At 46.0% G+C, this 23,956-nt stretch overlaps 1 protein-coding gene across 1 annotated transcript in view; it reads left to right on the forward strand.

Annotated features, from left to right (window-relative positions):
* The window catches only part of PATJ (PATJ crumbs cell polarity complex component), a 144,993-nt gene that overhangs the window by 118,061 nt on the left and 2,976 nt on the right, over positions 1 to 23,956 (forward strand). The window contains exons 34-43 of the mRNA XM_071435599.1: positions 4,329 to 4,412; positions 6,994 to 7,187; positions 8,923 to 9,070; positions 10,120 to 10,206; positions 13,349 to 13,466; positions 15,127 to 15,167; positions 15,427 to 15,549; positions 16,685 to 16,789; positions 20,133 to 20,236; positions 21,796 to 21,919. Coding sequence (XP_071291700.1) covers positions 4,329 to 4,412; positions 6,994 to 7,187; positions 8,923 to 9,070; positions 10,120 to 10,206; positions 13,349 to 13,466; positions 15,127 to 15,167; positions 15,427 to 15,549; positions 16,685 to 16,789; positions 20,133 to 20,236; positions 21,796 to 21,919 — 1,128 coding nt within the window. The remainder of the gene's footprint in view (positions 1 to 4,328; positions 4,413 to 6,993; positions 7,188 to 8,922; positions 9,071 to 10,119; positions 10,207 to 13,348; positions 13,467 to 15,126; positions 15,168 to 15,426; positions 15,550 to 16,684; positions 16,790 to 20,132; positions 20,237 to 21,795; positions 21,920 to 23,956) is intronic.

The raw sequence follows: 23,956 nt of genomic DNA on the forward strand, positions 1-23,956 counted from the left end.
AAACACTGAACAGACTGGCTCAGGAGCTGTAGACTTGCAGGAAACATGTGAGCAGCCCAAGCCTAAAGCCAGAAGCTTGTGAGGCTTTCTCACCATGGTTTATGCTCCTGCAGGCCTTTAAGGATCACTTGGTCAGTGATTTTCCTGAATAGGATGCTGACTTCACCACCTTCCTCCCAAAAGGCTCAGTCAGGGCAGCGCTCTCTGGTCCTTGCCTGGGGTCTCTGCCATACCAGTCCTTGACATTTAAGATACAAAGATTAAGCTGTCAATCTGGCTGAATTTAATTCTCACAGTTAACATGTCTGTCTGTGCCCTTTGCTGAGGGCTGAGTGTGATATTCCTCCCCTCACAGATCTCTGCATCGTTACAAATCAGGCAGAAAAATATCCTCAGCCTGGGGGAGGAGTTGAGATCCATCTCCCTGGGAGTTCAGGGTTCTTCCCCTCCTCAGATGAAGGGCAGTGCAGGGCAGACCACGCTGTGCACGTGGTACCAGCTTTATTTTCCAGAGGTGGGTGCTAATTTCTGTCAGGCCCCTTGCCCTCACTGTTTGTTGTTCACTCTGCACCAGCTTCGCTCTTGCAGGTGTTGAGCAAAAGGCTCCATGAGCTTCTCCTGCTTCTCTGCCTTCACTTCCACAGCCAAACCCTCATTTTCTCCCTTCTGTGCCTTCCCTTTGCCCCTCAGCTGTGCAGGCACAGTGATGTTCTCAGTCACAGCAAGGCTCTGCTGCTGAGGGCAGTGCCTGTCCCACAGCTCCTGCCTGAACCCTACTGAATGCCTTCTCTTTGGAGACCATTTCTGCTTCTTAACAGGTTTGGGGCACATCATATACCAACCAGCTGTGCTTTTGCAATATTTGGGAAATATTTGCAATATTTCAGGCTTGCAGGGGATTTTTGTGGCCATGCAGTGCTGTGTCAGTGCATGCAGTCCATTTCCTTGGGCTGCAGGCCCTTCAGCACCAGCATTTTCGAGCCCAGGATGGTAATCTCAGCAGTAGCAGGGAAATTCCCTTCACATCTGTGTTTTTTTCAGTGTTTTCATGGTTGGGCAGTCTCAGTTTACACCTGCCAGGGTGGACTTTGTTTAGCATGGAGAAGCACAGTTTGCATGGCCCAGCTCATATTCCGCATCCTTCCATCCCGGGCAAGAGCTGCTCAGCTCTGCATTAATTCCCCATTTGTGTAATGCTCCCAGACTGTGCTCTGTCAAAATATACAAAGATTAAAGCCCCAGTTTGTTGAATGGATTTGTAAACTTTATGAAGTATGTGCTTTCAGCAGCTGGGTATCTCTTTTTAAACAAGTGTGTTCTTGATACGGGAGTGTTTTTATTTCCCCTCCTGCATGAAGGCTTTTTGTGACTCTGCCAAGCTCCACCATGGAGAGCCATAATCTGTATGAAACTGGTGGTGAAAGGAGGTGGGGAAGGATGGGGAAATCTGTCCAGAGCCACCATGAATTCACAGTGTCTAGCTGAACATTGACACCACTTTCTCTTCATCCCTCTTGATTGATTGATTTTGAGCTATGTAGGCTTTGATATCAAGCACACATTTAATTTGAACAGGAGCTGCAGATGTCCAGAAACCAAAAGCCATCCTTTCAATAGATGTATTGTTTCAGTCATAATAGATTCTGGGTTTTTTCTGAGGGATTGAGAGGGTGTTCCAGCTTCAATCCATGCCTGTTGATAGAGTCATTACAGCTTGGTTAGATGGCTGGAGTATGACATCTCATCACTGCATAAACTCTATTAAAATATTGATATGTTTAAAAATGTTCACTAGCATCAGTAGTTTGGTTTTAGTGATTTGTCATGGATGATCAAAACTAACAGAGTCTTATCCAGATCCCACTAGATCCAGTGGTAAAAAAATTACTTCTGGGTTAAGTGCTTTGAGCTGATCCCAGGAGTATCAGAGGAAAGAGATGTTTGCCATGCTTCATAAGCTAAGGAAAACTAAAACTGTAATTTACGCCTATGGACTATTTAGAAATCTTTACAGTGCATCATGGACACGTTGCTCTGTTCTGTTTTTAATCGATTTGATAAGCCTGGTTCAGCTACACTACTTTAAAAAAAAAAAAAGCCCTGCTTAAGAAAAACAGTGTTTTGGCAGATCAACGAGATGTTTCCTTCTGCAGGGTAGGCACAGAGCGAGCAGGAATGTACCTTTTCATGCCATGTGTATTTTTAGTCCTGGGTCTGGCTTCTCACACATGCAGGAACCACAGTGTAGCACTGAAGTGTTGCCTTTTCAAATAGATGATGCAGATTATCCAAGCTGATAACACTTGGTGGTTCCTGGGTCTGAGCCTTTGGTATGTGCAGTTTTACATTTAATAAAGCAGTGCTGGGAAAAGCTGCTAACTCCAGGTTGGTGGATGTTTTAAAAGCAACCACAGATGGAAAACAAACTTAGAGAGAGGTGATTGAAGGGTCCTTGCTCAGAGGTTAGGAACTATGAGACTAAATCCAGTCTGAAAAGGTTTAATTTGACCATCCTGTGTACGTGCCCAGTGTGCTATTCCATGGTCACACTGCCAGTTTTCTGCCAAACCTCCTGGCCATCCACTGCCCTGGTGTGAATGTTGTGCCTTCACAAGCTGGTCAATATTCTCTGTTCTCTCATTGGCCACTTCTCCCAGGCTAAAGTCTCCTGCATTGCTTTGGAGTAGCACCATCATTTGTAAAACAAAGGTGAAAAATACCTCAACCCCAAACCAACCAACCAAAACCCCACAACAACCCAAACCCCACAACAGGGAGAAGATGCACATGCCTGTGTTGCTCTATTCTGTTAGTATTTGTTGCTTCAGTTACTGCAAAAAAACCCTGCAGTTGCCAGGGATGTGTGTGTGTATATATATATCTATATCTGTATTTTATTTTACTTTTTATTCAAACCACTCTTTTGATTTTCTTAATTACTTGCTACACAGCTCATAGTGTTTCCCCTTCATTTATGCAGATTGAAATCTCTTTTTCGCCCATCTGGAACTCTTGTATCAGCTGTAATCCATTTGTGTTTGCAGTCCCCCAGGCTTTTTTCAGGGACTGGTGTCCATGGATCAGAGGGAACCTGTGGCAGTGGTGCTGTGCTCCAGCAAGTCCCCATCATTAAATCAGCTGCAGTGGGAATAAAAGGGAATTGTGATCTGAGTGTCGTGATCTGAGCATTACCTGAAGGGCACTGGAGTTTTGTTTTGTTTTTTGATTCTGTGCTGGGAAAGGATCATGGGGCAAGGGAGGAAGTGGTGATGCGAGATGTACCCAAGAGTGTTCTCCAAACTTGGAGAGCTCCACACTTTTCCCACCCAGCAGCAATTCCCTGCTCCATCCCACAGCAGGGTTGCCATGCTCCAACCTCACCAGCTTTTCTTGGGAGCTCTCTGGGAAAGCTCCTCTTTGGCTTGTTCCTGTTGGTGAGGGTTCTGCAGGGGGTGTTTGAGCTTGGGTTATCCAGGACCTACGTGTGGAATTAAAAAGCACCAGGTGTTTGCCCAGATCCAGCTCTGAGGCTGAGGGTTTGCTGGAGCTGCTGAGGAGAGGAGCAGGTTTGGAACACAAACAGGAGCATCCCATCCTGCAAGCTGAAGCACTGTGTCAGGATGCCCACCTATATTTTCTTTTAAGGAAAAAAAAAAAAAAAAAAAAGAAACAAACAAACCAGAACAATGCAAAGGGAAAGCACCAGCAAGAGAACAGTATGTTCTTTGTAATGCTTTTTCTTTGGGGACATCTATTGCTGGCAGTAAGATTAAATCACTGAAACCTTCCCTGAAGCTACATCTGCCACTGCCTACATTTTCCAACCTCAGTAATAAACTAACATTTGCCATTGTTCCTTTCTTCTGGATTTCATTTCTTACAGATTTAACCAGTGCTATTTACCACAAGGCATTCAGCTCTTGCTTAAAGCTGAGGTCTATGCCAAGTCCCTAAAAATATTCATAGCTCCAAAGAATCTGGTTTTAAATAATATCATTAAAAGTAGACTATATTAATACTACAGTTCACACTGAGTTCATGTGCTGCTGATGCCAATGCATGAAAATGATGGAAGAAGCTCTAGACAAGACTGCCCTGAAGTGGGGAACAAAATCCTTTGTACCTTTATACCAGTTTTTGATTACAGGAGTCACTTTCTTTTCCCAAAATACTGAAAATTTGAAAAATCTGTGTTACAGTCTTGCTTCTCCTGACTTGGAGTGCTGTGTTTTTGACTGTGGAGCTGGTGGGGAGTGTGGGGTGGGTCATGGTGGCCAGTTTGGGGCTGTTTGGGAAGCAGGGTTCATGCCTCTGCCTTCTTCCCACAGGATGCCATAGTGATCCATGAAGTTTATGAAGAAGGGGCAGCAGCCCGAGATGGCAGACTGTGGGCTGGTGATCAGATTCTAGAGGTAAATTATGTCCTCTGTGTCTGTGTTGGATTGTGGGGACTTGCTTTCAGTTCAACAGAGGTCCCTTGTAGGTTGAATAGGTTCCATTCTCAAGGCTTCCCTTCTGTCACTAAGAACGTCCTGGAAAATTCATATTTCCTTATGTATTCATATAAACTGAAGGTACAAATTGAGAATACATTAAATTTAATTGAGCAAGGCAGTTCTTGAATTACATAGTTCAGCTGTCATGTCCAATAGCTCGGTATTATTCATCTCTTTAATCTTTCATTCGGAGGCCTGCTCTTCCAGCACCACTCCCACATCTCTGCTCTGCCTGAAATCCAAATATTGAGCTGGGATAGTGTGGGGTGAGCAGGAGAAGGTGGCTGTAGCATCCCTGCCAATATCCCTGTGAGCATCACCCCACAGCATCCCTGTCAGCATTACCCCACAGACTCTGAGAAACATTAGAAAGTCTCTTTTCTTTGCTTGGTGCTCGAAAAAGGAGTCAGAGCTTTTCATTTTTTGGTCTGAAGGTTGTTTATTGTATTTTATTTATAAAATTCTTTCTTTTGTCTTGCTGAGGTCCACTCAGCAAGACAGTTACAGGCACTCTGCTTGCTTTTGAGGTGCTGTTATCTTTTTATATTAAAAACTACATGTACAATATTTACAATTACTATTTAATACTTATCACCTATGTTAGACAGTGAGCTTTTACTCTAAACCAATCCAGAAGTGCCACCATCACAGCAGAAGATGGAGGCTAAGAAGAAGGAGAAAGGCTGGACACGCTTAGATTCTTCTATCTTGCTTTTTGAATCTTCCTTCTAAAAACTTTAAAAATCTATTTTCTCACTCTGTGATAAATTCACTATCATTCTACTTAAACTTTCGTGGTTTGTAATTCTTTATATAAGGTTGGTAATTGTTTTTTCTAAGGGCTAAATCAAAGGCACAGGGGTCTTGGGTTCTGTGCCAAGGTCTCTGAGCCCCCTGGGCAGGCGCTTGAGTTTTCTGTGAGCATCCCTCCCAGCATCCCTGTGAGCATCCCTGCATCCCTCCCAGCATCCCTGTGAGCATCCCTGCATCCCTCCCAGCTCCCCCAGGCCACAGCTTCACTCAGCTGGGGAATGGCTGCTGGGAATAAATGTGGTGTTTTTCCCCCAGACAAGCAGGGGAAAGGTGGAGGGAAGGGGTTAAGAGAGAAGTGTTGGTCTGCAAATGAAACTTGCGTCAGGCAGGGGTTCAGAGCAGCTGCTTTGCAGCTCTGCTGTCAGCTCAGGACAAATTCCCAGCATGGCCATTAAGGCCTCGGTGTGTAGGGTTAGGAAAATAGCAAGGGGTACTTGGGGAGTTGTCTTTACAGCTCTTGCACTGCAAATATTTTTGTTAGCATTGAGGCCGAATGTTGTTTTGGTTTTATAAATAACGGGGTATTAACAGAGCACAGTAATTAGGGGGTAAGAATGGAGCAGGTTAATTAATTCTTCTCTGGCCAAACAGGAAAGTGCTAATGTTTGTGAGCCATAATATTGTTATTATTTCAGCTTTTAAAAGCTGTATTAATCAAAAAAATGGCTGAATTAGTTTCAGATTAGTGTGATAAAGCACACGTTGATGCCTGTGTCAAGGAAAGAATATCAATGCACTTATAAATAAATGTGTGCAGAGTTGGTACAAAAGAATATAGGGAATAAAGATTAGCCCTAATTATTTTAATGTAAAATTAGATATTATTGTAGTTTTGCATATCTAGAAATTCTGAGAAATATTTTCATAGCCTTAAAACTCATGGAAGTAGATTAACATTTGTGGTTATTCTGTTGCAGTTCATGCTGCTTCCTAAAGAGACTTCAAAAATGTCTAAGTATTGATATGTTTTGGTATAAAGAAATAAAAGATGATATAGGTGACAGAATATTGGCAAACACCTTAAAGGGCACTTGTGGATCAGGCTTGGCAAAATCAGATTAAGTTTCACGTTGCAATAGGGTTTTTTTAATGGAACATTTAAGCAGAACTTCTTGTTCTGTCTGACGTTACTAAAATGCTGAAACCTCCTCGGGTTTTGGTAAGAGAAGTGTTAGCTGGCTGCTCCAGCAGCGGTCTGGTGTGCCATCTATTGGGGAAAAAAGGAAAATCACCACTGAATGCATCCTGCCGGGGATTCTCTGAGGCATTTATTTGCTGGTGCGTCTGATTCTCTGTTTCCATCTTGATGATGTTACAGAGCTGGGGGAGAAGGGATCTGAGTACTGACATACACAGGGAGCTCAAAGGAGCACATCCCACTTTGTGTAGCTGGAGAAAGAAGCACTGCTTGAGGTTCCAAAGGCTTGAGGTTAAAAAGAAGGGAAGAACACCCAAAACTTCCAAGCCCAAATGTTCTGATTGTTGGGATTTGCTGCAGGCAGAGGCACAAAGCTCCGAGCTCCCGCTCCACAAGAAACCCAGGATCTCCCTCTGGGAATGGGAACTCTCAATTAGCACACCAAGGGGTGTCAAATTGACAAATGTGGGCTGTCACCCAGGGGCAGGGTGTGATGAAAAGATCATTTATCCGTGTCATTGGGAAAGCAAACACTGCTGGTTGCAGGTGAACGGGATCGATCTGCGCAGCGCCAGCCACGAGGAAGCCATCACTGCCCTCCGGCAGACACCCCAGAAGGTGCAGCTGGTGGTTTACAGGAATGAGGCACACTACAAGGATGAGGAAAACTTGGAGATCTTCTCTGTGGACATCCAAAAGAAAACGGGCAGAGGGCTGGGGCTCAGCATAGCTGGGAAACGGTAAGAGTGTCACAGTGGGAAATGTTGGGGATTTCGATGCGTGAACAACTGTAACCAATAAATGGAATGTGGAATAAAGGGGGAAAACTCCATAAGGAACAGAATTTTATATGTAAATATCTCCCAGGATGGAATGGGGCCGTGGTTCTGGCTCCTGTGTCAGAGCAGAGCTGAGAAGTGGAGGCTGTGGCTGCCCCATGGGTGCAGAGAGGGAATCCCGTGCAGCACTGGGGGCTCACCCTCCTGTGCCATCAGGGTAGCTGTGTCTCAGGGCTTTGCAGGCCCTAACCATGGCTTTTTTGGTTTCTAAACTGGGGGATAAACCTACCCTAGCTCTTTGCAGAAGAAATTGTGAGTTAGATTGAGCTCATGCTCATTTCAAAGGGACTGAGGCCAGTGGAGGATGGGAGGCTGAGTTAGACCCAAACCCTGAGCAGCTCAGGGGACTGTGCCACACTGCAGAGAGCAATCTGCAGAGCAGAACCTGAGATACAGAACCACTGAGACTGGAAAAGCCCTCCAAGGTCCTCCAGCCCAACCTTTGACCAGTGTCACCCACCCAGAGCTCTGAGTGTCACCTCCAGTCCTTCCCTGGACACCTGCAGGGATGGGCACTCCAAACCCCCCTGGGCAGCCCCTGCCAATGTCTGACCACCCTTTGCATGAAGAAATTCTTCCTGATATCCAGCCCAAGCCTCTCCTGAGGCCATTTCCTCTTGTTCTGTCCTGGTTCCACCCTTGTGTCAGGGAATTGTGGAGAGGAATACAGTGGGAAGTAACAGCAGCCTAATAAAATGTGACTTTTTCCTGATACATCTCTAAACCACTGCTATTAGATCACTCAAACCAGAGCACTGATAGTTTTAATCTTCCTTTGCTAAAAGAGATTTATGGCATGACACTTGTTCAGTGTTGGAGTTGCCATCCTGCATTGCCAAAAATAATTTACTTCTGCAATTACAAAGCACCGTGTCATTGTCCTGACTGCCCGTGGTCAGCAGAGTTTCTGCAGCACTTTTTGGGTGGCAGTGTTTAACCCAGGTGTTGTGAGCAGATTGTGGGGTGGGTGATTAATTTAGATTATGTAAATTACCCTGCAGATGGTAATCACAGTCTCCAGCCCTCCTCCCTTTGCTTCTGTGCTGAACTACCTGTGCTACCCCTGAATCCTTCAGGGTGGGGATCCCCTCCTTAGAAAGAGCCCAATTGCTGAAGTTTGTTAAATGATACCCCAGGTATAATTCAGGGTGGGAAGTGTTGTGTGCTTCAAGTGAAGGATAAAAAAATGCCAGATCTTGGCACTGCATCTGGCACCAGCTCACACCAGGGAATCACAGAATCATTTAGGGTGGAAAAGCCCACCAAGGTCACTGAGTCCAACCTCTAACCTAACCCTGCCAGGTCCACCACTAACCCATGTCCCATCAGGAGATAGTTTAACTCCATTACAGAACCAAACCTCAGGCTTCTGTTCATATAAATGGTGTTTTCCATAAATCTTTCTGTATCCTGCAGTCAGAACTAGCAGTTCAAGGGGAAAGACAGCATTAAATATTAGCAAAACATGCTGTGGTTTTAAAACTCATCGATTTTTTACGCAGCTGAATGGGGTGTAAAACTGGTTCTTCCTCTGCTCACAGGTTTCTTTTAATATCTCTTAAATGCAAGTAATCTAAATTGGTCTCCCAAAGAATATTGGATTGTGTAATTAGCCATATGCTTCTTGCATTGTTAGAAATGGAAGTGGAGTGTTTATCTCTGACATTGTTAAAGGAGGAGCTGCAGACCTAGATGGAAGATTAATTCAAGGAGATCAGATTTTGTCTGTAAATGGGGAGGATATGAGAAATGCCTCACAAGAGACTGTTGCCACTATACTTAAGGTGAGTACAGAATACATTCTGAGATATTGAATTGCAGTTACTGACACTGTGCAAGGTAATTATCCTGAAGTGCTATTTACCATATACAGGACAGCTCCAGCTGATTACTGAGACAAGAATTTCATTGGAAATAACTGGGAGGTTCATTTAAAGTCACTTCTCTGTGTATTTCTAGGAATTGGATGATATGAAGCAGGAACACAAAGGCACATTTAGTATTTAGGCATTTATTTGAAAATGCAACTGTGTTAGAAAAACACCTGGAAAAGGGAGAGGCGACCCAAACCAAAACTGAAATAAATCTTTGGCTTTGCTGTGCTGACCTGCAGGCATAAAATGACAGCTTAAATCTGTTCCTGCACAGCTTCCCATCCTCCAGGAGGGATCTTACCCTGAAATTCTGGGAGCAGTTGCCTTTTTCCATGGGCTGGAGGAGAGGGCAGGGCTGGGATGGCCACGAGTGCCATCAGTGCATGCTGAGGACCCATTTCTGTTCCAAGCCACATCTGCCCCCAGGGCTTTCCCCTGCCATCCCCACCACTGTTTCTGCACATGATTCCTTTCATTCTTCAGGGGAAAGGCTAATTATTTCCTTGCTTTTTCCATTCAGGGCTGGTGCCTTGCCAAAAGTTTACCTATTTAAGAATTGGGAACCGGTGGTGCGAGGGTATTTTGTTAAGTTGGATCCATATGGGTTAAATTCACCCTTTTCTGCAGCATTTTGCCTCTGAAGGGTTTTTCAAACGTCTCCTGAAGAGTTTGGGGGTTTTTGTTTCGTTTTCTTGAGTAAATTGGCCATCAGTTTGCAAGGGGGAGATTCATAATAAATTCAGCAACCAGGAGGAACCTTCAGGACAAGCCTAAATCCACTTTTTTGTATTGTCTAAATACAAGTGTTCATGTTTTGAACATTCCTTGTGGCTTTCTTCACGGACTTGTGGTGCTGAATATAAACATAATTCTCTCCAGGAGAGCGTGAAATATTATATGTCTACTCAAATTGTACATTGTGCGTTGTTTTTTGTTTGTTTGTTTGTTTTTTTTCCAAGTGTGCCCAAGGCCTGGTGCATCTTGAGCTTGGGAGATTGCGAGCTGGGTCATGGCTGTCATCACGGAAAACATCCCAAAACAGTCAGGTTAGTGACAAATTCCTGTTTAAAGTGGAGCTGTGAGGGGCAGAGCACTCTGGATGGTGCACAGATGTGCACATGGAGCTCATCCTCCCACAGACACTGCTGAGGGTGGAGAACAAAACATTTTATCCCCCTAATTTTCAGTGCTGAACTGCAGCTGAAATGCTGATGGAGCAGAAGAGCTGGTTAATGTATTTATTGCTGAAGGAGTGTCTTCCCAAGACACACCAAAAATCTGTAATATCTTTCTCAAGTGATGATGCCCAGAAATTTTTGGTTTGAAGACTTGCAAAAACTGCCTGAATGTATTTTCTGCAGCTGTTTTGTCTATCAAAACGAGCTAATGAAACCAAACTGTATCTCTGCCTGTCTTCCAGCAGAACCACAGGAGAGCTGCTTTCCTCTCCAAGAAAACACAGAGCAATTTCCTGCTTCACTTGCTTTTTACCTGAAGCGAGGACAACAATTCATTTTTCAATCAGAGCAGGGCCTTTCCCCTCTCCCTGTGCCCCCCAGTCTGCTCAGACACCAACTCTTGGTGTTAAACCTGGGGCATTGCAGGGGGGAGAAACAAGGCACAGTGACTTGGAAAACTTCTTCTTAATGGGTTCTCCTTCTGAAAATCAACTGCTTTGCCATTCTGTTTAAGGTGCCAGTGTCTGAAAGAGGGCATCACAGCAGGGTGAGGCTGTGGGGGGCTTTGGCCCCTTTCTGCCATGGGGAAGCTGCACATGGGGGGATCCAGCACTGCTAAAAGAAGGGTTTGTGTTTGGAAGCAGGGAGGAGGAGCCATAGGAGGCTTAGGGGAGATGTGAGTTAAAGCAGGAATGTTTTTAAGGAGGTCTGTAAGGGCTCTCTCCATGAGCAGCCCCAAAAAGGTGCCAAAATTATCACAGCACGGTGGGATTTCTTCACTTCCTGAGGGCCAGCAGTGGCCCTGGCTGGCTGGAGGTGCTGAGGAGCCAGGAGGGGCTGAAGCCATGTGGGAACAGCTGGGCTAAGCCCAGCTTTAAAAATACTGACTCTGGAGAAACATCTGCAGTGCATGCAGCAGGCAGGGAGAGGTGAAGTAACAGAGGGAAATTGCACTGATTGCATTAAGTCAGCAGTCAGATTTTGTTTTGGACATTGTATCAACACGAAGCCTTAGCAAGAGCAAGGTCATCAAAAAGTGGCAGCTAAAAATTACCCACCTGGTTTTACCATGTAAAGCTCAAGCTGAAAGGGAAGCAAAATGCCATAATATCTAATGTGAGTTTAGGTAAAAATTCAGATCCAATGACATCATCTCCCTTTTTTTGTAGCATAAGAGGCTTTTGCAGGAACCTGGTAAATCCTGCCTTTCTTTTAGCACAAGAAATCCTAATCTCCTTGATGCAGAGTTGTTTGAGAAGCCTTCATCTCCCTGCTCTGAAGTGACTTGGTGATTTTGAAAACTGAATAAATGTTTCTCACCAAAACCCTTCCAAGAGTTATAAAAATCTTGGCAGATGATGCAGCAAACCAGCTTGAGTGATTTGCCCAACTGCAAGCTCTGCTTTAGAAGGTGCTGGCCAAGAGCATCCAGACCTTTTGTCCTCACTTGGCTTTTTTCTGGGCCCACTGCATCCCTTGAGCAGTGGAAATTGAAACAGGGGTTTCTTTCACATGCATTGCAAATGTTGTTAACTGGGCCATGAGTTGGCACCCAGGGGTGGAAGCTGTGCTGTGCCTGGTGTTTGTCACTGACAGCTGCACGCTGGCCAGTGGGATAAATGTGTCAGGGCTTTTGAGTCACCAGCTGATGGGTTTTTGGGGAGAAATCTCTGCTGTCGTGGACAAGGATGGAGCAGATCTTTGTTTTGGACAAGGCAGCTCAGTTGGAAAAGGCTGGCCCTCAGTGGAACCTGTTCAGATGCACTTCCTAAATTGATGGTTGAGTGTCCTCGAGGGGCAGAGCCTGAAGATGATGCCTCAGGGTTTAAATTTTATATTATTCTGATTCTGTGCTGCTTTAGTGTGTGGGTCTGGGCTTCACATCAGGGGATGCTGAGCTCTGTGCACAGAGCAGGGAGACAAAACAATTCCTGCTCCAGCTGGGCACCAAGGACAAATGATCCAAATCTCAGCCCCAGAGCACAAACCCCGTGGGCTGGAGAGAGAAAAACAAGCAGGGTGGGACTGCAGGGGCTAAAGCTGGAATGGGACAATGAACTGCAAGGTGCAAATGGAGCAGAACTGATCCCAGGGACAGAGCCCGTGCCCGGCCGTGCATTTTGGGGCCATTTTGGTTCATCTTGGGTGCAGGCCTGGCTGGGCTCTGGTGCTGCCCAAGGTGGATCCATGGAGGAGATGCTTTGAATGAATCCCTGCTTTATTCTGGAGCTCTGCCCAGCCTCTGCTCTAGGGCAGCCTGCACAAGGCATCAAAGATAAAAGCCAGAAAAGGGGAGAGGGAAAAGGAGGGAAATGGAAAGGGCAGCAGGAGTGAGCTTCTCCCTTTGGAGGCTCTCCTGTGTCATCTCCCATGTTCTTCTGGAAATGAGAGGAGGTTCTTGGGCAGATAGAAGGAGCAGGGGCAATTGCAGTGTTTTCAGCTAAAACAGCAAAGATTCCTGCCAGGTGACAGGACGGGTGTCCCTGTTATCCCCCCTCACTTGAGAGAGCAGCTGTTTGTCCTCCTGGGTGCTCCTGCATGCAGGGGCACCACAGGGAAGGTGCCCATCATTTCCCCTTCTCCTGAGGCTTGGAGACACCCAGGGAGCAGCTGAGAGAGGGGAGCACTGTCTAAAGCTGACCTGAGCAACACATAAATGTGGAATAAGGGTCTGTAGTACTGTGAGCAGCACCACAGGATCACTGAGGTTGGAAAACCCCTGTGAGACCATCAAATCCAACCATTCCCCAGCACTGCCAAGCCCAGCACTAATCCCTGTCCTGAGTGCCATGTCCATACCTGTTAAATCCCTGCAGGGGTGGTGACTTCACCTCCACGGGGAGATCTTGCTCAGTTCCCCCTCCCAGAGGGGTTTGCACTCGCGTGGCCAATGTGGCATTTCCAGCGTGGCTGGCACAGAGCACAGCTGCTCCCATCTGTCACAAGCTCTGGTTTAAAGCTCACTTTTGGGTTTGACTCATGGGTTTTTGTTCTTTGTTTTCACCCTCAGGCGAGCCAGCAGAGTGTCCACAGCCACTTCCACCCCGCGCTCGCCCCCGTCCTCTCCACCCTGCAGAACTTTGTTGGCACCAAGAGATCCTCAGCAGACACATCCCAGAGAAGCTCAGGTACAGGCTGGGCAGCTGTCAGAACAGCTGATGGGATTTGCTTTGTACCCTGCTGCTTTGAAAGCCAAACTGAGCACTCAAGTCTGCCTTTCCTGCCCAGCCTCCCCAAAGACGCCCCACGGATGTTTTTAGACCCAAACTCTTCCCAGAAGATGACATTACTTTTATGTCTGCTGGAGGAGGAATGGCCCCTCTGTTTTAAGTGCAGAATTCCTGTGCCCTGCCATTCCCCTTGTCAGAGCCTTAGCACAGGCATGGTTCTCACATTAGGAATGGTTTTCTCAGGGAATAAAGCTGCCACCACTTCATTTATATCTTTGCTGCTCTTGAGTGCCTAAAGGGGTGTTTTGTAATGAGAGAGTCACAATGCCCAGTTTGCAGTTTGTAGGTTTAGAGAGTGTTAAAAATCCACGACCTGCAGCAGCCTGGGGAGAGTGGCTCCAGGATTTGGGAATCTTTGCTCACATCTGACCTTGGGCAGGAGGAGACATTTCTTCTGCTGCTCTGCAGGCCCTGCAGGAGCCTGGTGGCTTTTGGGCTCCTTCCTGGTGCTGTCTGGGCAGGCCCTGCAGCACTGGGCATTTCCTGAGCCTGCTTTGGGGTCCCAGGGCTGGGCTTCCCAGTGCCACAGAGCTCAGCTGTCCTGCTCCTCCTGCCCAGGCACACCTGCATGGACGTGGGAGTGCTGGCTTGGGGGGGTAAGGATCATGGAATTTTGGAAGAGATTTACTCTGCCAGCCTTCTAGTTTCATTAAAGCTGATACAGTTAGGGGTGGACGTAGCAGAGCTCAGGACCTGACTACACCATCAGCTTGCTGGGCTGAAAAAGTTGCAGTTTGAATTGAGCTCTGAAGTCTCTCTGTGCCTTTTTCCTTTTTCCTTTACTTTCCATTCTCCTCTCCTCTCTTCTCTTCCCCTTTCCCACCTTCCTCCTTCTCTTTTCCCTGTTCCTTCTTTCCTCTTCCCCTTTTCCTTTTCTCCCTTTCCTCTTCCCCTTTTCCTTTCCCTCTCACCTTTATTACCTTCCCCTTTTCCCTCCCCTCATCCTTATTCCCTTCCCTTTTTCCTTCCCCTTTTCTTTCCCTTTTCCCTCCCCTTTTCTTTCCCCTTTTCTTTCCCCTTTTCCTTCCCCTTTCCTTTTCCCTGTCCCTCTCCTTTCCCAGTATTTTGAGTACTTTTCCACACCCTTTTACTGGATACACACCATCCTGACTTCCTGCCTGTCCATTATTTTCCAGCACAGCACAAAGGGGAAGAGGAGATCCCTGGAACTGCTCCATTCCCAGAGCCCTTTGTGCAAGGACGCTGTGATTTAGGAATAATAATCCAATCTTTAATTGAGTGAGGGCACAATAGGGCTGTTCTCCAGGCTGGCAGAGTGCTGCAGTGCCACAGATTGTGCCTGGGCTACAATGGGAGTCACGGTGACAACCGGGAGGGATTACACCACATTCATCCTTCCTCCTCCTCCTCCTCCTCCTCCTCCTCCTCCTCCTCCTCCTCCTCCTCCTCCTCACTGCCTGCCTTGGCACAGGAAGGCTCCATTCCTGCCTGGTGATAACTCTGCCTAGGCAGCAAGGGACCGTTGTCACCTGACAGTGTTATCTCTTAATTATATTATCTCTTAATTACAGAAGCTAATTGTTTGTTTCTTTATTAGGAGGCGCCGATATGGGCCCGAGGACTGTGGAGATAACAAGGGTCAGTGAGTTGTTTTCTGCCCATTCACAAAGCCAGCTCCTTCCACTGAAATTGTCCATTTCTGCAGCATTTCTCTCGAGTCAGGCTGCATGATTTGTGTTTGCACTCAGGGGTTGGATGTGTGCCTGTGCTTTGGGTGAGGAGATGTGTGTGTCAAACCCATTTTCTCCTGTTCCACCAATCAGAGCAGTCAGTTACTGCCATGCCCTGCACTCTGCCAGCTGCCCCTGCTGCAGATGGTTGTTTTGCTGTGTTCCAGGGCCCATATGATGCCCTGGGTGTCAGCATAGCAGGAGGGAAGGGCAGTCCCCTGGGAGACATCCCCATCTTCATCGCCATGATCCAGGCCAGCGGAGTGGCTGCTCGCACACAGAGGCTCAGAGTGAGTACAGGGGCCCTGCTATTTCCTAATATTTCCTAAATATTTCCTGTTTCATCTCCCACCTGTCCCTTGAAGCCTCAAGCACTTCTGCATCTGCTGTCATTGATAATCTCTCATAGACTGCTCTGCCTCTATTTATATAAAAGCAAAACAACAACAACAACAACAACAAAAAAAAAAAAAAACCAAAAAAAACCCACCCAAAAAACTCAAAACAAACAAACAAACAAAAAAACCACCCTAAAAAGCAAACCTGCCCTTCTCTTCCCCTCTTGGCAATTGCTGCCCATATTGGGAAAGTGATGTAAAGAGAAAGAGCTCAAATGCATTTGTAGTGGTCGTGGGATGTCTGTGTTCATCCAGACCCAGGCAGGGCAGCAAGAGGCCCTCTGGAAACCACAGGTATTTTGGGAACTCCAGGGTGGGCATCATTCAGAGCTCCAGCCAGGTAGAAACCAGATCAGAGATGAGTTGTTTATCTTAAGGCCCCAATAAATAAACAGCAAACAGGGCACTTGTGTCAGACCCACAGCACGTGTGGGTTTCCAGGCATGGCTGTGGTGAACACTTCCAGCTTTGGAGAGAGTCTCAAGGAATCAGGAGGATTGAAAAGAATTTGTTATGCAGATCCACGTGCTTTGGCCCATGAGATTCATTAGGACATGCTGCTACACTCCTGCCTTGTCTCTGATGGAATTAAACAATGGCAGGGTCGACATCATTTTTGTGTGTAGGAAGAAGAAATCATCCAGGTTAATTGGATTAATATCACAAGTTCCTTCTCTCCCCTACAACATTCAGCACGTGCTTACAAGGTTTGGAAGAATATGAACTTGTCTGCACATTCAGACACAAATGAATCCTTTCTGGATGGGAGGACAGCAGAGAAAATCCCCCTCCCTCTCTGCTTGCAAATAGAAAGAGCAAAGTACAACCCATCTTTGTTTTCTCTGATCATATTGTTAGTGTTAAAAAAAGAATGGGAAATGATCACTGGCAGTGCAGAATCCTCACAAAAGGGATCCTGCAAAAGAGAAGCATGACTGTGCAGTGCCAAGTTCACGAGGAATTTTAAGCATTCTTAATTTTAATTTTCCCTAATGCTGGTAATTTTCCATTGCTGTTGTACTTTCAGGTTGGAGATCGGATTGTCAGCATTAATGGGCAACCTTTGGATGGGCTGTCTCATGCAGATGCAGTTAATCTACTAAAGAATGCTTATGGGAGCATTATCCTGCAGGTATGGTGATAAATTGAACATGCAGCTGCAGCAGGGTAGATAAATGGCATTCAGCAAAGGAAAAAAAAAAAAAACCCTGAGCATCCCTGGCATAAGGCATCACAGAATTGCAGGGTGCTTTGCTGGTGGGAATTACACAGAAGGAGAGCAAGAAATCATTTCCATTCAAAAATTCTTTATTGCCATTCACACAGGCTGTGAGCGTGGCTCTATAAAAGCATAACAAAGGGAACAAAATAACTTGTTGCCACACGTGATAAATCAACAAGCTTCCAAGTTGTGGGGTTTGCTTTTTCTTTTAATTGGAAGTTAACTAGGAACAAGAAAATGTGTGTGTGTGCTTGTGATGTAATGAGACACAGACCCACAGGGTGGTTTCCTTGTCCTTGAAAGAAATTCCAGCAGAATTTAGGAAAAATGATGGCATCATCACTGAGACAGAGCTGCCTGGAGCTGATTGTTCATCAGGTAAAGGATAAAAACAGTGAGGAGAGCAAACAGAGCTGTCAGTGCTGTGTTTCTCTGGTAGCTAAAAGGGACATCTTCTGCCACATTGCTTCTGATTGCTGCCTGCCACTGTGTTGATCCATAGTTTATTTTTATGTTTACACAAGGAAATGGGGAAAATACTTGCCAGTTAGAATTCAAAATTCTCCTCGTTTGCAGAATTACTGCAACAATTGGAAAACGAGCTGAAGGCACCACTAAAATCTGCTCTTAACTCCCTTTATCATCACAGCATTTTGGATTGGAACTCATCCTGAGGGACTTTTGCAAGCTTCCTGCTTGTATTATGACACAAATGTGACTATAAAAAACAGGGGTGAGGGGGGGAAGAAAAAAGAGGCAATGAAATGATAATAAACTTAGTTTGAGACTTGCTCATTCTTTGTTTTGTCTGTCCATGAACTGCTGACCCAGTAAGTGATGAGCCAGTTCCAGAGCAGATGGTGTTTTGTGTAGTTCCATTGAAGTCAGAGGAAACACACAGATTCACACCAGCTGAGGATTCTCTGTTAAATTATAGTTATCATATTGTTACTAACGTTGAGCAATTTCACTTTTCATGTCAACAGTGTTCCCTGAATAGAAAATGAAAGCTTGCTGCAGAACCCAAAATTGCTCATCTTGAAAGCTGTAATACAGCTCAATATTGCACCTCATGATGGATTTAAAAATATTCCTGATGGGGCACTCTGGCACTGGGTGGCTCACACAAACAAAGAGCTGCTTCTAGAAAAGCCACTGGGTCAAAGAGCTGCTTCTGGAAGTGCCTTTGGGTCTGTCAGTTTGGCTGTTTTTCTTCTTCTGAGCATTCTGCCTCATTAAAATGAGCTGGATGCTGTTCTCAGATGCTAGAGGTTTATTGGGATAGAATAGAGGCTGTTTGCCTCTATCTAAAATCCCCTCTAGGAAGGTGGGGTGTTGTATTTTTAACACCTGGAGTGGTATCAAAGCCTGGTGCTGGTTCCCTTCCCCAGCAACCTCTCCACCACCAAACTGCTCTTTTTTCAACCAAAACCTTCCAAAAGGAGCAGCCCTATCGCTGTGCTCATCATGAGTGGGGTGCCATTAAGAAATCCTGTTTATTATCAGGGTGGAGCACTGCTCTGAGGGGTCAGATAATTGTGTTCAGTGGGGTGGAAAGGCTCATTGTGGGAACGTCCTGGGGAGGAAGGAGTTTGCAAATGCTGTTTGCAAATGGCAGATTAAGGTCTCAGGGGAACAATCATCCCTCTCAGCTGTTTTGATGCCTTGGTTTAATTTAATTTCTTTTCTGCAGGTGTAGTAATGAGATAAGGGGGAGCTTTTTTACAAGGTTGTTGAACTCTGATGTGTTCTTGCTGCCAGCTGAAGATTTTTGAATATAGATTTGGTTTTACCCTCGTTTTTTTTATCGAGCAACAACAACAACAAAACCCCTGACAAATCCTGGCTGGAATTCCTTACTCTGATGCCACAGGAAGGGAGCCTTGGTGGGGTCTGTGCTGGCTGAGCCAGGTGCTGTTCCCATCTGCTGGACCTTTGGGGCATCCTGGAACCCCAGTCCTGGGATGCAGAATTTGCATGGAAACCTCTCCTGGCTCCATCGCCCTCTTGGCTCCAGAGGGTTGGGAAAGAGGGAAAAACTGCTATGGGAGAATTGTGAGCACTCATTTAAAACAGATTTATAGAACAAATTTCTTACTTTGAAAAGGGAAGTTTTCCTTAAAGCCAAGTTCACAGCAATGAGTGGAAGAAGTGCCTGCTCACTTTGATAAAATAGGGCCATAGCTGGAGGAAATATTGGAATTGTGCTTCCTGGCTGTTCTTCACTGTGTCTGAGCTGAACTCCTGTGCTGCAGTAAATGTCAGGCAGAGAAGAATATCCCTTCAGAGGGAGATGGAGTTAGGGGATAACCACAGCGTGGACTTGTTGGGAAATTTATACCCTTTCAGCTGTAAATACTTCAAATCCAAACCACTTTGTGGTGGTTTCTTTGAAAATTTTCCAGAAAAAAAAAGAAAAAAGGAAATAAAAAATCAGCATCAGTGAATTAAAAATAAAGTTAATGCCAGGGCCCTCACTACTCTCACAGAAGGAATTCCTTCCCAACATCCCATCCATCCCTGCCCTCTGGCACTGGGAGCCATTCCCTGTGTCCTGTCCCTCCATCCCTTGTTCCCAGTCCCTCTGCAGCTCTCCTGGAGCCCCTTTAGGCTCTGGAAGGGGCTCTGAGCTCTCCTTGGAACCTCCTCTTCTCCAGGTGAAGCCTCCCAGCTCTCCCAGCCTAGAGAAAAACCTTTCCATAGAAACCTTTCCATAGAAACCTTTCCATAGAAAGGTGCTCCAGCCCTCAGAGCAGCATTCAGGATCTTGTCAGAACAATAGAGGACCCAGAATTGGGAAGTTGAATTATCCAGTTTGTTTTCAGGCTGAAAATTCAGAGAAGTCAAAACCAAGGATTAATTTGTTCCCTTCTCATCAATGAAACCAGTCTGAGGCATTTCAGGGTGTTGCCCAATGGTCAACCTTGGGTCTTGGTGTTCCCTTAAAGGTTGTGGTGGTTTCTTCCAAAGGTTGTGTTGGCTCTCTTTCCTTGGAAAAGCAGCCTTTTTCTCTGGATTACCCAGAAAGGCTCTTCCCCTTTGCTCAGAGCCTGAGTGATGACCTTGTGAGGGCAAGAGAAGCTTCGGAGCAAAATTTGCATTGAACCCCCACATTGAAAAGTGGCTGCTCTTACCTGAAAGTGTGGAGCCAGTGGAGATTTAAGAGAGTAGAACTTGGCTTTAAAGCTTGTTTGGGGAAAAAAGCCAGCAGCTGATTTTCCAACCTGTGTTTCCTTGCATCCCTGTTGCCCAGGTGGTGGCTGACACCAACATCAGTGCCATTGCCAGCCAGCTGGAGAGCATGTCCACGGGCTGCAGCCTCAGCCTGCCCTCTGAGCATCCCTCCGAGGATCCTGAGTGAGTTCCTGCTCTCCTGCAGAGCTGGGGGGGATTCCTGGGCTGGGGGAAGGCTGCAAGGAGGTCTCTCCCACTGCTTCCCTCTAATTTTCCATCACCTTTAAGATGAAGGCTCTGTGACCTTCCCCAGGCTGATGGTGGGCTCCTGTCTGTCTTCGCTTGCTGACAGAAATTGCTTGAGTAAATAAGCAAAAAATGTGTTTGCAAGCACTATTTCTGGGTGTTTCTCAAGACAAAAGTATCCCTTTTCTTCCTTAATGCTGTGCTGACGTGGTATTTCTGCCGTTGTCTGGAAGGAGATCTGATCATAGCAATTTGAAATAATTGGGTATTGGCAGATTGATGCCAGAGGTGTTAAAGACACCTTACAAAATATGTCCCAGGACTTTGTCTTTTCAATTTTTATAGCTTTATGAGTCAAAAAGTGCAGTTAAAATAATTCCTGCTTGCAGCACTTGTGTGTGGTGATGGAAGTTGGAGGTCCAGCCCTGCCATGCCTCGTTCTCCATCGTGTGCTTTTCTCACTGTAGCATCCCAGTTACCATTTTGAAATTCACTTATTCTCCATTTCAGCTCATCATTTTCATTATGCTCTCCATTTTCATTCTGTGGTTCACTCTATTTATTTTGCTGCCCTACCTCAGGAGGGTTGAGTGTAAAAGTTGAGCTCTTTGTGCTGCATTCTGTGGTCTTACAGTGTGAGATACTGGTTTTATTGCTGCTCCCAAAGGAGAACTGCTTGCTTTGCAAAAGGATTTGAATTCTTTCTTCATATCAAAGCAGCAGGGAAATTTGGAGGTGAAAATATGAAGCAGAATTAGGGATTTATATCCTAAAAAATGCATAGATACTACTCAGCTTGGGCTGCACCTTTAGAGAGGTGGAAGATGCCAAATGGATTCAGTGGAATAATGGAATTGTTTAGGTTGGAAAAGCCCTCTCAGATCATCAAGTCCAAGGCCAGCACTGCCCCATGTCCCCAAGGGCCACATCCACAGAGGGCTGGGGACTCCACCACTGCACTGGGCAGCTGTGCCACCACCTTCTGTCCACAGCAGCTCTTTCTACACACCCAATTATTTTAAAAATAAATAAAATTTATTTAAATAATTAAATAAAATACATAAAATAAAATTTAATTTTTAATAAATTCCTTCAAAATACATTTTAAATAATTATTTTAGAATAATTATAAATTACACATCGTTTCAAATATGAGATAGATAAATTCATATGAGTGGTCTAAATTCCACCAAAAAAAGTCCTCCTTTGCTCAGTGTAGGCAGAGAAAACCCCTGAAGGGTTCAGGCTCCAGCTAATGAGCTCTGGAGTTATGAGCACAGGCATGTGGGTATAATACAGTACTTACAAATATTTTTTTCTAAGTGAGGAGCTGGAGCACACGGAGCAGCCTTTGAACTCTGGGCTTTGCAGGAATGTTCCAGTGCAAGGGTCATGGATTGTGACTGTGTGAAAAAAACCTCATGGGAGATAAATGTCTGTGTAAGTGTTCCTGAGACAGACGCTGCTTATCTGAGTGATATTTATTGTGTTTTCAGAGCACCTCAGCCTAAGATTATTACTTTGGAGAAAGGCTCTGATGGACTGGGATTTAGTATTGTAGGGGGGTATGGAAGTCCCCATGGAGACCTGCCCATTTATGTCAAGACTATTTTTGCCAAGGTATCTTTTATTTTTTTGCTTTCTCGCTTTTTATCCTGTATTATCTTTAAAAATAAACCTAAGATTGGGCTTGGTTAATATATTATGTAGCAAAAAAACCAAAATGTACTGTCTGAGTAGGCTGCTGTGAGTTAGTGGACCCAGAACTCATAGCTGGCTTCTCAGTTTATATTTCATATTTCTGATGGCTGAAACAAGACACTTTGTCTCAGCAAAATTGCTCTGTGTACTTGGGAAACTTGGCTTTGTACATTAAAATATTTATAAGGCAGTTTTCTATCTGTAAATCTCCCAAGAGATTTCCAGAAGGTATTGAAGGCATCTTTTTTCCCCACCGTGCAGGAGTGAGGAAATTGCAGAGATGCTGTGTCCTGATGAAAGAACAGGAATTAGCCCATCTCTGATCCCAGCCCTGAGTATCTGGGGGGATTGGGGTCCCTGCCAGGTACAGAGAGCTCCAGCCTCTGAGGCTGGGGAAGAATCATAATGCAGCATTTTACAGGAGGGAGATAGGCCCCTGTTCCCACCCATCCCCTGCTAAAAATGAGCCAGCAAGACTTGTCAGGCATGGCCACACGAGGGGAGTTGTGGAAATGGAAGGGGAGGGAAGAGAAGCAGTGGGAATTAGGGATTCTTGCCATAAAATAACAGTGAAATCTGTCACATGCAGCTGCTTGCTCTGTGCCTACCTGGTGTCACTTGTGCCAGGGTAGGTGATGGTAAAGTAGGAGCCATCTCCTGCTCCTGCTGTTCTGGGGCTCAAACCACAAACATCTGGTATTTTTACAATTTGAAATTATTTAAATATTGTGCCTTTTAAGTGGTGCTTAGGGCTGCAAGTCTCTAGATGTGAGCATGACTGAGAAATCCTAAAATGAACCTGAAGTTCCTGCAGGTGGGGCAGAAAGAGACACTGTGAGCCAGCCTCTGGGCAGGCAGGGCTTGGGATTTAGGCAAAAGAACTTCCCTGAGACATCTGGAGGAGAAGGAGCCATTTCTAAAGCTCTGTGGAAGCTTTCAGGACTGCCACAGAACTTTTTAGGTTGGAAAAACCCTCTGAGATCACCGAGTCCAGCCATGCCCCCAGCCAATGTCAATGCCAACCAATGTCAACCATTGCCAGCCAGTGTCCCCAAGTGCCACATCCACATGGCTTTTAAATCCCTCCAAGGATGGGGGCTCCCCTGGGCAGTCTGCTCCAATGCTTGGCACCTTTTGGTGACCAAAACTATCCTGATGTTCAACCTGAACAGCCCGAGGCCATTTCTTCATCTCTGCTGGGGCTGGGGGCAGTGCCCAGCTTGGTTCCTTTTCCTTCCCCACTTTTTTAGCTCTTTCTCAGCCATGAGGCATGGAGTACATTTAAATGCTGATTTAACAAGCCTCTCCATGGACCATAAAATCCAGAACCAGTCTCTCCCCAAGCCTTTTTCCAGGGAAGAGCCATTTCCTGGGCAAATGATGGGCAGCAGCGCTCGGGGGAGCTCAGCGCTGCCATTTCTCCTGGCCCTGAGGGGTTCCCAGAGCTCCATCCCCCATTTCTCCAGGTCCTGAGGGGTTCCCAGAGCTCCATCCCCCATTTCTCCTGGCCCTGAGCCATTCCCAGAGCTCCATCCCCCATTTCTCCTGGCCCTGAGCCATTCCCAGAGCTCCATCCCCCATTTCTCCTGGCCATGAGCCATTCCCAGAGCTCCATCCCCCCATTTCTCCTGGCCCTGAGGGGTTCCCAGAGCTCCATCCCCCATTTCTCCAGGTCCTGAGGCATTCCCAGAGCTGCATCCCCCATTTCTCCAGGTCCTGAGGCATTCCCAGAGCTCCATCCCCCATTTCTCCAGGTCCTGAGGCATTCCCAGAGCTGCATCCCCCATTTCTCCAGGTCCTGAGGCATTCCCAGAGCTCCATCCCCCATTTCTCCTGGCCATGAGGCATTCCCAGAGCTCCATCCCCCATTTCTCCTGGCCATGAGGGGTTCCCAGAGCTCCATCCCCCCATTTCTCCAGGTCCTGAGGGGTTCCCAGAGCTGCATCCCCCATTTCT

Source organism: Agelaius tricolor, unplaced genomic scaffold (genome assembly GCF_023055355.1).
Source record: "Agelaius tricolor isolate 1412-34295 unplaced genomic scaffold, bAgeTri1.0.p SCAF_11, whole genome shotgun sequence".
NCBI classification, from domain to species: Eukaryota; Metazoa; Chordata; class Aves; order Passeriformes; family Icteridae; genus Agelaius; species Agelaius tricolor.